Here is a 12,516-nt window from a genome sequence, read left to right as displayed (position 1 = left end):
TGTCCGAAACACTAATACTGAAAAACACTTTAAACGGGTAGTTTGGATAAAAAAGGAGAATTAAGTAAACTTACGATTGATCATTGAATCAAGACACGTAAATGAATGCTGATACGGAAACTTGTAAATACGTGAGTTTTGTTTCTGATAAAACCGTATCCTGTCGATTCTAGTGTACACATTACGTCACATCCGTCGTGTTTATTAATAGTGTTAGTCAAAAATAGAATATCAGTAGGGATAAAAAAAAAATACTGTTACATAACAACAGCAAATCTAATAAAAGGACTTTAAAACTTCTATTGAGATGATATATGTTTCAGAGTTATGTTATCAGTTGTATGTATCATTTGTATTTTTCTCATTTCGAGAAAGTTATCCACCAGTGAAGGTACCTCAATATGTATAGGTTAACGCGTCTGTAATATACTGTATGTATATTTAATAAATCCTATACGGCTGCATAGTATGTGTTTGCGTTAATTGCACTGGTTAAACTTAAGATTTTATGATACTTACTTTAAGATATATATCCATGAAGGACCAACATATGACCAAGGAACATATTTTTTACACTTATACATCTACATCAGCTTTTAACAATATCAAAATGTATACCAAAAATAGGCCAAAAAGCAGAGGAATGACATACACTAGAAACAATTAAAACAGAAATTATATAATGTTATATATACTGAGAAAAAATAAAAATAATAATAATAGGACAAGACAGTCAACAATGACAACCACTGTATTGCATGCTCCTTCCACAGAACAGGCACATCCAAATTGTGGCTTGATCAAAATCAAAATTGAATTGATATTTGTGGGCATTCATTTCCCCATAAGCAGGTACAATCTATGGAAGCGTTGAACATAAATCGGTTGAAAGTGTACTAGACTCATAGTTATGAGAATAACATTCAAGATTGGAAATGTAGAATGTAACAAGGAAATAACAACTATACAAGAGAGCAAAACGGCCACCAATCAGTATTCAGCACTGCGAAAAATCCGGTTCCCAGAGGGAGACTTAAGTAAACCCTTTTAAAACACTGTGTTTACTAGTTCAGCAAAAGTGGACGTCATACTAACTTCCGAAAAATACAAATAAACTAAATTAAAAAAGTTATCCAGCAAAACAAACATTAGTCAGAGGTTCCCGATTTGAAGCAGGTGCAAAATAGGATAGCTTACATTGTATGCTTAGCAAGTTTTATCAATACGTTACATGCATCGTTGTACAATATAACGGAAATCAATGCGAATGTCATATAAGTAGGAGGTTTAGCGCAATAAAACCAGGATCAATCCACAATTTTCTACATTTGTAAATGCCTGTACAGGAATATGACAGTTGTTGTCCATTCGTTTGATGTTTTTTTCCTTTGATTTTGCCATTTAATTATGGACTTTCCGTTTTGAATTTTCCTCGGAGTTCAGTATTTTGTGATTTTACTTTTTATTGAATATTCACTTGGATAATTGTTTCAGTTTTTGAACACTTTACTCCATTCGTGAGATCAAAATTACAAAATTTGCCAGAAAGAAAAGTATCTTTGAAGATTGGTATTTGTTATATATGTTTGTCTTATACGCGTTGCCTCATCTTTTTTTTGGGTTTTTTTTTTGTTGCTGCGAAGGTAGTATTATTAGGAAAAACAATATAAAGCGTTTATTTTTCAATGATAGATACATTTTTATAGAACATTTATTTGAAATCGAAATGATCTCTATAAGGGATTCTACTCTTTTTGACTTTTAGTCAGATATTCGGAATCCTTAATTTCTCTTGAAGTTCCAAAAAAATAAAATGGCCGCTTACCTCTACTTTTCTTTTCATAACTTTTATAATTTGTTAATATCTTACAACATTTTTTTATATAGTTTAAAAAAAACAATACATTGTTAAACGTATGAAAAGAACCAATCATTACCCGCCAAATTTTCAATTGCTCAAATCGCAAAAAAATAGAATCCAGAATTATCATTCTATTCTTCTTTTTAAGTTCCATTATTTGTAATCTACAAGTTAAAATATTTACTAGTTTTTGTTCAAAAAGATCTGAGGATCGAATTCCCTTAAGTCTTTTTTATAAATGATAATTGTTTGTAATAAAAGGAATCAAATCGCATTGGATTAAATGTTTTGTTATTGATATACTCTTCTAAACATTTCAGACCTAGGTATTGAAAATCCGGATAGAATTTATTTGCAAAAAGTTCTTTTCTTGACACGAGGTCTTTTAAATCGCCAACACCAAATATACAAATATCTCTGACAAATTTTCCTTGACATTGATTTGTCCCATCCCATGCAACATAAACGGCAAGCCAAGCCTTCTTTTCAGGGTTGCCTGTAAAAAATAAACATACGCTACCAATAATTATAAGTAGAATAATAATTCAAATAATAATAATAACTAAATGATAATCTCTAAAATATATTGACGATTATGATATGTATGCACATAAATACAATGTACCTCTTTTGAAAACTGAAACTCAGGATATAAGGTTTGTTGTGCTGATCATTATTCATAGCAGTTCAATCATAGTTTCTATTGTTGAGGAATAAAGGCCCTGAAGTTCTCGAAAATATAATTCGTTTCTTAACCTTTTAATGTATAGCTGTTGCTGATACACAACTTGTTAATGTCCGTTCTGTAAACCTTTCATATAAGATCAAATATAGATCGATTTTAAAACCAGGTTTAATCAACCAATTTCTAAATAGGAAAATTCCGTTACCAAGTCAGGAATATGATAGTTGTTATCCATTCGTTTCATGGGTTTGAGGTTTTGATTTTTTCATTTGATTACAGACTTTTCGTTATGAATTTTCCTCGGAGCTTGGTATTCGTGTTATTTTACTTTGAATCGTCACTTGACATATATATCAACAACAACAAAACCTATTTCCCATCATTGACCTGGCAGTTTTAGTAATTACAGCTTGTGTCTGACTTTAAATTTTGCAATTATAAAATAAGTTTTGGAGTGTGCATAGTTCGGTTTCCAATCCAGAGAAGTTTTCGGTACTGTCGTTTATTTGATTTCTTTTTGTTTGTTTTGTCAGCCTTACAACGTGTTCCTATCATGAGTATGTCTTGGATTTATAAAACAAATATCTTTGTGTGGAGCATCACTGAAAGGACATTTATTGTCGAAATTCCCATCTGATGCAGTAAAATCTGGTACATTAATGTTAATCGCTGCTAAAGATTAAATGTCGAATCATGTTTTTCCTTTTTATTTGATTTCGATTCTTTTTACTACCATGTTAATATATTTATACAAAATGAATATTTAAGATTCTTACCTGTGAATCTACCTGGCGCTTTTAAAATTTCATTATGATTCAAAGTAGCCCAATAATATTCATCTGGACTCATGATGTCTTCCATATATTCAAGTACATCTTTAGCACGTTTGTCAAATAAAACATATTGAACAAATTTTTGACTAAAAATACCATAAGCACTCCCCTTAAAGATACTTGCGTTATACGGCAAAGTATCATTTTTCAGTCCAATACGCACCAAAGAGTTGTTAACATTTTTGTAGCTATACATATATCGCTCCGATACCATTCGCTTAGCCGATGTAATGCCTTCAATATCGTTAGCACCATTGTATATTTTCAATATCTTAACCAGTTCTAAGTTTGTCTTCAAAGGAAACTGTTGGTGAGGTAAATTTATGAAATATTTCCATTTTTGTGACTTCATCAAAAGATCCGACATGCAGTTAATATCTGCCTTAAGGCGTGAAATATGTTTATAGATAATGTTTTCCGTCTTTGAGACAATAAATACATTTTTGAAACATTTAGCAATTACTAGGAGTGCTTCATGTAAATAACTCGAAGAACTGTTATCTACATGTATACAATAGAAGTTCTGAGGACGATAAATTGAATGCAACAAACGTTCAGTCTGATCCGCGTCCTTGAAAGTAAGAATACTGAAGGCAATCGGAAAATGTCTCTCCTCGTCAGTGATTGGATAAATGTTGTAGCCAAAAGTCTCTAAGAAATTTGAACAATTCGTGGCTATGTTAATGAAGTCTTTGTCCAATAGACGGATTGGTGAATAATATTTCATGTATTGAAGTGCTTTTGAAATTTCTTCTTTGTCACCATCAATTATATTGCGGCAGTTCACCTTCCATTCATACAGACTTAGATAAACCCGTAAAAAGTTTGAAAGGCTAAACATGCTTATTATAGAAAACCCACTTATACAAAATAACACTGTTTTCCGTTTTGTCTTCATCTATATATTAGAAAGTCGCTGGCTGTTATCTAAAATGAAATTTAAAAAAAAAATTAAAAACGAATGAGTTCTTTATGGCCTATAACTGAACATATCAATTCTTTAAACCAAATTCAATGAAATTTAAGAATGTACTATATACAATGAGTTTGATATTGTGGCATGGTATACATATATTATTGTTATATTCCTTGTAATAATAGGTATCACAAATGTTGCATTCGAAACGTAGAAAATGAGGAGGTTGATTTCATATTTAATTTGATGCAAATATATGTTTCTTGTAGAGAAAGACGTTACAACAGCCCAATGTTTTCAGGAAAACTAAAATGCTTCTATCATGTGATGTGTTTTAAAAATTTAAGTAAATATAAAATACTTACAGTTAATTTTACTTTCTGGATATTCTTTCAGCTAGAATGACGAAAGCCAAATATTTGCACACCATTGTTTTTAAGGAAGTTAAACACACGGGCAAGCTTAATGACCAAAAGGGACCCTAACATTATATAAAACTCTTCCTAGAGTCAACTTTGTTATTGGTCGTTTAAACCTTAATTTCTGAATAGTTTCTGAAATCATCATCGAGCAAAATTTAATGTTAGAATGTTCAATAAGCCCAGTAAAAATAAAATGTAAGAATTATTATCACAAAATCTATTCTCTTTAAATGAAAGTATCATTATCAGACCAGAGTACACTGTGTAATTGATAACACAAACAGTTCTAAACTTATGCACCAGACGCGCATTTCAATAATGCGCATATGAGTCCCAGAACCAAATTAAACGATTAAAACAAACAGGACACAAAATTATTAGGACAATAAATCAGAGCTTTGTATTTTCTAATTTGACTTGATTTTAGAAAAAGTATTACACCACATTTCAACCATTTAGAATCTGTATTTCCATGCCAGAAACAAAGTATTTGCTATTTATATCAGCGTTTACTAACAGTCGACCACATGTTTTAACCAAGTGGTAGTTGTTACATTGACGGTATCCGATCAATAGATGCGTATTGCACTATTTTCAAGAGAGCTCTTCAACAAAAAATTATTCTAATAAGACAAGAGGTCTGAAAAATAGGTTCATTATACCTCAAACGCACTGCTGCAATAAAGGGATCAAGTTATAATTTGGGTCAGTTCTTTGTTTTATCTGTTTGTTTCTTATTTTATAAAGTCGTCTATTGACAGATAACAATACAATATGTTTGTAGTTCATCTTCATCTCTGAAATTTTCTGCAAACGATATAAACGTTGATCTACACAACAATGTAACGATAAAGCACCAAGATCTCACTAATGAACGCAAGTCAAATTTAAACAAGTGCAAATGCAACCTACAACGAAGTATCAATGATATTTAATTTGAGAAAATAAATTACTTACACATGACGGTAACGCATGGTTTATAAACTCATTTAAACTACAACTTGTCGCACAATTTTGAATGGTCAGATCTTCAATCCATTGTAACCATTGTATCACTATAATTATATAGAATGAGGTCAAGTTACAAACACTATTCAAATATTAACCTTCTTGATATATGTTGACTCTTTAGTAAATTTTAGTTAAACATTTTCGTTTCATCTTTCATAGCCAATTTACTTGATGAATTTATTAGCTTTATCAGTCATCCACTTGTAAGGTATCGCTGGATTCAAGTGCATGATACATCTGAAGGGGCATCAAATAAACAACGATTTGTGTTCGAGTACTTTGAATATTACATGCATTAACTTTCTATGTACATTTGTTTCATGTATTTGGTTAATATTGACAAGAATTGTAAAGCACAATGAATTTCAGTGTAATAAAATATCTTTGTTACAAAACTACAAATTGAAATATGACAATTCTGAAATCATTTAAATTAATTAAATTGGAGGTTTATGTTTAGAAAAAAACATAAATAATTCAATTTCAGCCGCGGCTCTTAAGCTACACCTCTCAAAAGTCTTGCACTAAGAGTAGTGGGCTATTTATACATATAAAATATCTCACATAAGAAAATGCCTTTACGAAAAAGTTCATCATTCAATTTATTTGTATAAGAAAAGAAAATCCTTATACAACGAAACACTTCTTTTTCTTGGCAGAGTAACTCTTTGTTAGATGGGTTATGATTAGCATTTTAGTCTGAGAGAATATAGTTAATTCATTGTTATATTTTGGTTTTTGGTTAACTTAAGTAAATAAAGCTCTAAAAATAGTCTTATATCTTCGTACCTTTCTTCAAGTTATTACAATTGCAATTCAATTTTTAAATTTGTTTATATTCTATACTTTTACACTTCCCTCTAGTGCTTGGAGGAAGGTTGATCGCTTGTAAAAATGTTTAAGCCAACCACATTCCTCATATGTCTGTCCCAAGGCAGGAGCCTGTAGTTTATTGGTTGAAGTTTGTTTATGTTTGTCACATCTGTTTTTCATAAATTGTTTTGTTATAAATAAGGGCATACTTTTTCTCATACAACCTTTTTTTATGTCGGTGCTTTTTTGCTGACTAAAAAGTTTGTGTTTTTCCATTTTGATATGTAGAACGATAGCATATAATTGCTTACATTTACTTTATTTGTACCCCGAGGTGTCTTAATCAGAATCATTTGCAATCATATATACCACATCTCTGAATTTTTATTTTAATAATATGTTTCTGTTTGTTTTGTCTTTATTTATTCATATATCATTTTTTGTATAGATCTTACGAGTCGATATACAATTAAGTAATAATATGATTTGATTCTTTATGAGAACCTTTGACTGATGTATGTAATTTCTGCTTTTTGTTTGAAGTATTAAACGCATGTCATTTTTCTATTTTTTGTTTCAAAAATTTCCCGGACAAACTACTTTCATCATAGTAACTTTAGGTCAACCTACGGTTTTCAGTAATGCGCATAAACCATAAAGAAAAGCCGTTATGAAACGCCCTGACAGGACAAAACGAGAAGCACATCAAACGGGAAACGGGAAATTAACGGTCTGAATCATATTCATAACACACGTCCTCTGTTTTTATTATTGTAGTATTTTCACTCACGTACAAGAACATAACATACCAAACCATTCATCAATCAATTGTCTTTGGAAATACGAATTGTAAAGGAAACCAATAGATCCTCGTGTGATGCCAACATTGGTGGTATGTTTAGATTATGTGATCGATGATAGTTGTGAGAATTGCTTTGTTCAACTAACATGAAAGCAATACAATGTTATGTTTCTAGTAATGCAATAATTAACATGAAGACAAATTTGACTATACCTAAGGTAAACTTTCTTTCAATGTAAATTTTAGTATCTCTTTATAAACGATATAACCGATTAGGTAGAATCATGGAAAAAAGTAAAATCACAAAAATACTGAACTTAGAGGAAAATCTATTCGGAAAGTCCATAATCACATGGCAAAATCAAATAACAAAACGCATCAAAAACGAATGGACAAGAACTGTCATATTCCTGACTTGGTACAGGCATTTTCAAATGTAGAAAATGGTGAATTTAACCTGGTTATATAGCGCTAACCCTCTCACTTTGATGACAGTCTCATCAAATTCCGTTATATTTACATTGATGCGTAAACTAAACAGACACAATAAATACAGTCAACATATGGGTACATCAGTCATCATCGTATAACAATTTTAAAAGGAACAATTTAACAGAACACAAAACATCTATCTACAAACACATTCATTGATTTGTGTGTCTGACGTCAGAACATTTTATACGTCACATAGATTTGTCGTTCAATGTGAATACAAACAATTTTAAAATTTACATATACAATGTTAGCATATAGGGTTAAAAAATCAAAAGTATGTAAGAATAAATTTCAGAAATAGACCGAGATTAAAAATAGTCAAAAAGTTATATATAGAATTTATAAGAATCCACAAATAGTTAATTCCACTACGCGATTGAATGATTTTGACGTTTATGGTTCAACGTATTTTGTAATTCATAATAGAATATATCATAATGACATGAACTAGAACAATATCATACTGACGGGATCTTTTAAAGTACAGAGTCACGTTATTAGAACCAAAGAAATACAAAAAGTCGCATATACAAAACACGCCACCAAAAATGAAAGACAATACAAACACATTGACGAGATGTATAAGTACTGAGCCACGTCAAACGGATATCACATAAAACCATTCAACAGTAAAAGTAATATTAATAATAGAACAAAGACAAATGAAAGAACTATAAAACACGTTGTTAAGACGATAAACAAGATCAGTACGCAGAATTTATACATTAAGACCATCGTGTATTATTTGTGAAGTTGATACGGAATATTTATCAACAAGGTCTTGGTACCTTGGAAGCATTCGCCCCCCCCTCCCCCTTTTCCTCTCCTCGAATATTTGAGGTCGTCAACTCGATTCCCTGTCGGACTAAATAAAAGACTTTAAATTGGTGTTTAAAGCTTCGATCTTAAACTGCAGCTTCAAAAAGTAAAAGTGAAGACTTTCCTGCTCAAAGTCAGAATAAGGAACCCAGTTTTCTTGACATTCTTGCGGACTATAATCCTTTAAAATTATAACTATCAGTATGCGACCCAATATGTTCCAGATTGAATAATTCGGTTTCAACTGACATCGGATTTCAATCTAAAAAATATATGTGTGATTTCAAATGCATATTGTAATCCAGAATCTATGAGAACGCATGCATTTTGGCAATTTTTATGGGTTAGAAAATCACGAGTATGAATCTATTACCACTTCACTTGTTAGCGGAATTCATGGTTAAAGAACAGCACATGACTTCACGTTTGAACGTTTGAACGAAAACTATATTTAATTCGATTGTACAAATCCAGATGTAAATATCATAATTTTTTATAAATCTAGCTAGCATGCGTGTGAGAAAAGTATTTGTTATTTCTCAAATAATGGAATAAAGAATAAAACATTATATTCAAGTGTCAACTTATATTTAAATTAGAAAAAAGGAGACTGTATACAGGTGTCAGACTATTAGTTCAAAGCTTCCTTAATATCTTACCTTAGGTTTCATTTAAAAAAAACCTAATTTATCCTCAGGCTGAATTGTTACCTTTCTGTATGCAAATTCTGAACCAATGTTTAAAGTCTTGAAACGAAAAACGACCGTTGGGATGTTAATTGCTTTCCGTAATGTGTGCTCTTCTGAGGTATAGTATGGAGTGAATTATACTCAAAATAAATATTATATATATAGAAAGAGTAATTATTTTAGATATTAGTAATTAGAATGATATACAGAAGGGTGAAATATGCTAAAAGAAAACGTTAAAAAAATTTAAACTAAAATATCACCTTAAATATCACCTCTATAGATAAAATTGAAACAAGCTATCAAATGTAATGAAAAATTCACATTGTACTTTTAGACATAATCAATATAAGTATATTGCAAGTCGTACTTACATAGTTTTCCACAATTTTCGATTAACCAACAAATAAAAATGTTGATACAAAAATGATTTTTTTAAGCGATAGCTGAATGTGTGTACGCCTAACTTTAAATAAATAGACATCCCTCTATATCCTTACTTTATGAACACGATATTTTTTCTAAACAAATGCAGAATTTTAAATCTTAAACAACGTAATTTTTCGTCATAAATGATCTGTGCCTTAAATTGTTAAGCATGATAAAGACAAGATTATAAACAAATCAGCGTGAAAATCGGATAAACAAACATATTTTATTGAATTAATATTGAAATTGCTACGTCGTTATAATACATGTATATACATTATTGTGAATTGATAACCATCAATATTTGATATCACGTATCATTTGTTCTTATATCTCAGTTATCATTTTCTATATAAAATGAGAACAAAATATTTTCCCTTTTTTTAAAATTGCAAGCGTTGAACTATTGGACCAGTCAATAGTTTCTAACTATTGGACCTCGTTGAAACTATTTGACCGCTAGCGTCATTATATTTCGCAAAATTTCATACGCACCTATAGAATTGGCAGATTTTGAAAATACCGCAGGAGTTATAACGTCGCATCGTACCTATTGTACCTAGTTTGGACGTCAGTGCAGGACGTAACCGTAGCATTTCAGAATATTTTTCGAAGTAAAGGTTAAACAGTATGATTGAGTTTCTGCTTTTTATATTACGATAGTTGATTTATCTCCGCAATTTATTGTTTGTTGTCTTTTTGATAAAATAAAACTCTTAATAACTGGATATTCGTGGAATAATATGTTAAGTGTCCCCTCGGATACAGTAGTTGCACCTCGGGGACAATAAACTTACCATTCCACTCATACCCAGTCAATAAGTATACATTATTTATTGCCGTGATTTCGATAAATAATTTTGTTATCTTGATCAACAACTCTTATGGAAAAAAAGAATGAACAGAGGTAAGAACGAATGGAAGTTCAATAAACATAACTTCAACTAGTATGTACCATTATGATATACGAGTCATGGATCATACCTGATACATTGTTGAACCGCGATACAGTCATTTTTCCCAATTTGTGACTAATTGTTTTGCAATTGTGATTTGACATAATTTTAAACAGATATGATATACATATATACGACGGGGTCACTGGTAGAGTAATAACAGTTTTTCTATCTGCGAGTACATACATCCCCCAGGTTATTGGAAGGATTAACTTTGTTCATTATTTCCTTTCTGTGTAAAGTAATGAAGGCTATTCATGCTTTTATTCGTCATTTTAGTTTGTATTCTAGCCCATGTAATGTCATATATCTTAGATTGATTTTTTTAATTTGCATTTAAGTATTTTACTTCCCTTTATAGGTTGCATTTCTGTAAATATTGACAATGCAATTTCCCATAGGAACTCCTTTTTACGGCTAAAACTGTACCACTTTTACCATGAAGCTATGAAAAAAATCTTATCCTAGAATTGAAAGTTCCTATGCACCACAATTTTTTTCAAAGTCAAAATATAGGGCTGTGCAGCTTTTTTCAACGTTTATATGCCCTGAACTTCTCAGAGTTTAAACTAATACTAATTTTCTTAACTTCCCCTACCTCGAATGAAAGGTTACCACATAATTCACTGTAAACAATATGCACATGTATATTTAATGGTAACAGTCCCAAGTTATGTCTCTGTTAAATGGAACACAGAGAGCATCAATAGGAACCAGTATGTAAACAAAATTTATTTATTTTTGAATATTCAAGTTCTCCCCAAAAGAGGCGTGTTTTGAGAAACAGCTGTATTTACAAAGTGCAACCTATAATGATTCAATTCTGAGTATATTCTAAAATCCAACATATCCAATATCTCTCTACCTCTGTCGCATTAGTACTAGAGTTATCTTCTAAAACAGAAACGGCAGAACTTAAAATACCACATTTCTATATTTTAAGAACCCATTAAGTTTTAGGGAAGATCTTCAAAAAGGGATCTGTTTGAACTCTGTAGTGAAGTGAATGGTTATGGTCCAGTTATGGCATCATGCAGCGACAAAGTAGTTATGATGTAAGGTCCTTAATACCTATTGAAATAAGTTAAGATTACACATTTTAGCATTAAGGTCGGAATGACCCCCTTAATTCAAGGGTATTTTGAAATATATATGTTCCGGACCATATGAGTATTTGGACCGTACGCGTATGGTCGGGGTAATTGACACTCTGTAACAGTTTACTTTTAAAACTTCTAAACTCTTCATATGGTATGACCATTCATTAAAAAGACGCTATCATATAGGTAATTTTATCATTATATTATTATGAAAAGATTAGCTAAATAAAAATTAGAAGTTTCACATATTAAATTTTACTTACTTGTCAAAACTATAATAAACACATTTTATACCGATGGTCATTACCGATTTGTTATTACTAGTTAATGGCAATATGTCGACTTAAAAAAATGAATTCAAAAAATTTTGTAATGAACTGTTACACAAGAAGTCACTGGAAAGTAAAAATAATACATTGTCATGTAACAATCATTGTTTTTTAGATAAAGTTTTTGTATAATTGAAACTTATATAATGTAATTTTAAAAAAAACCCTATATGGTTCAAATACTCATATGGTCCGGCCCGTTAATAACCAAACGAATATTATACTCATATGGTCCGACCATACGCGTACGGTCGGACCATATGAGTATACACATATGATCATGACCATACGCGTATGGTCCAAAAACTCATATGGTCCGGAACATATACATCTTCCCATCAAGTAAAATTCAATAT

General features: G+C 30.8%; 1 protein-coding gene across 2 annotated transcripts; it reads right to left on the bottom strand.

Moving 5' to 3' along the window:
- Positions 1-2,001: 2,001 nt before the first annotated feature.
- Positions 2,002-5,789, bottom strand: LOC139488589 (beta-1,3-galactosyl-O-glycosyl-glycoprotein beta-1,6-N-acetylglucosaminyltransferase-like). 2 transcript variants are annotated; one of them, XM_071274307.1, is made up of 3 exons: positions 5,675-5,789; positions 3,323-4,306; positions 2,002-2,357 (listed from the first exon to the last, which is right to left on the bottom strand). In XM_071274307.1, exons 2-3 carry the CDS (start codon positions 4,275-4,277, stop codon positions 2,083-2,085), a joined length of 1,230 nt encoding a protein of 409 aa, XP_071130408.1. In that variant the 5' UTR covers positions 4,278-4,306; positions 5,675-5,789; the 3' UTR covers positions 2,002-2,082. The 2 variants fall into 2 exon arrangements, with proteins under 2 accessions (XP_071130408.1, XP_071130409.1); XM_071274308.1 differs by lacking the exon at positions 5,675-5,789 and adding an exon at positions 4,661-5,514.
- Positions 5,790-12,516: the final 6,727 nt, after the last annotated feature.

This window comes from Mytilus edulis, chromosome 9, assembly GCF_963676685.1.
Source record: "Mytilus edulis chromosome 9, xbMytEdul2.2, whole genome shotgun sequence".
Taxonomy (NCBI): Eukaryota; Metazoa; Mollusca; class Bivalvia; order Mytilida; family Mytilidae; genus Mytilus; species Mytilus edulis.
This window is presented reverse-complemented; position numbering and strand designations above follow the sequence as displayed.

Bases quoted from the DNA above. Each gene is read 5' to 3' on its own strand.
- LOC139488589 (XM_071274307.1), bottom strand. From the start codon at position 4,277: ATGAAGACAAAACGGAAAACAGTGTTATTTTGTATAAGTGGGTTTTCT. The intron at 2,358-3,322 runs GTAAGAATCTTA...TATTTTTTACAG, and splicing joins AGCGCCAGGTAGATTCACAG to GCAACCCTGAAAAGAAGGCT.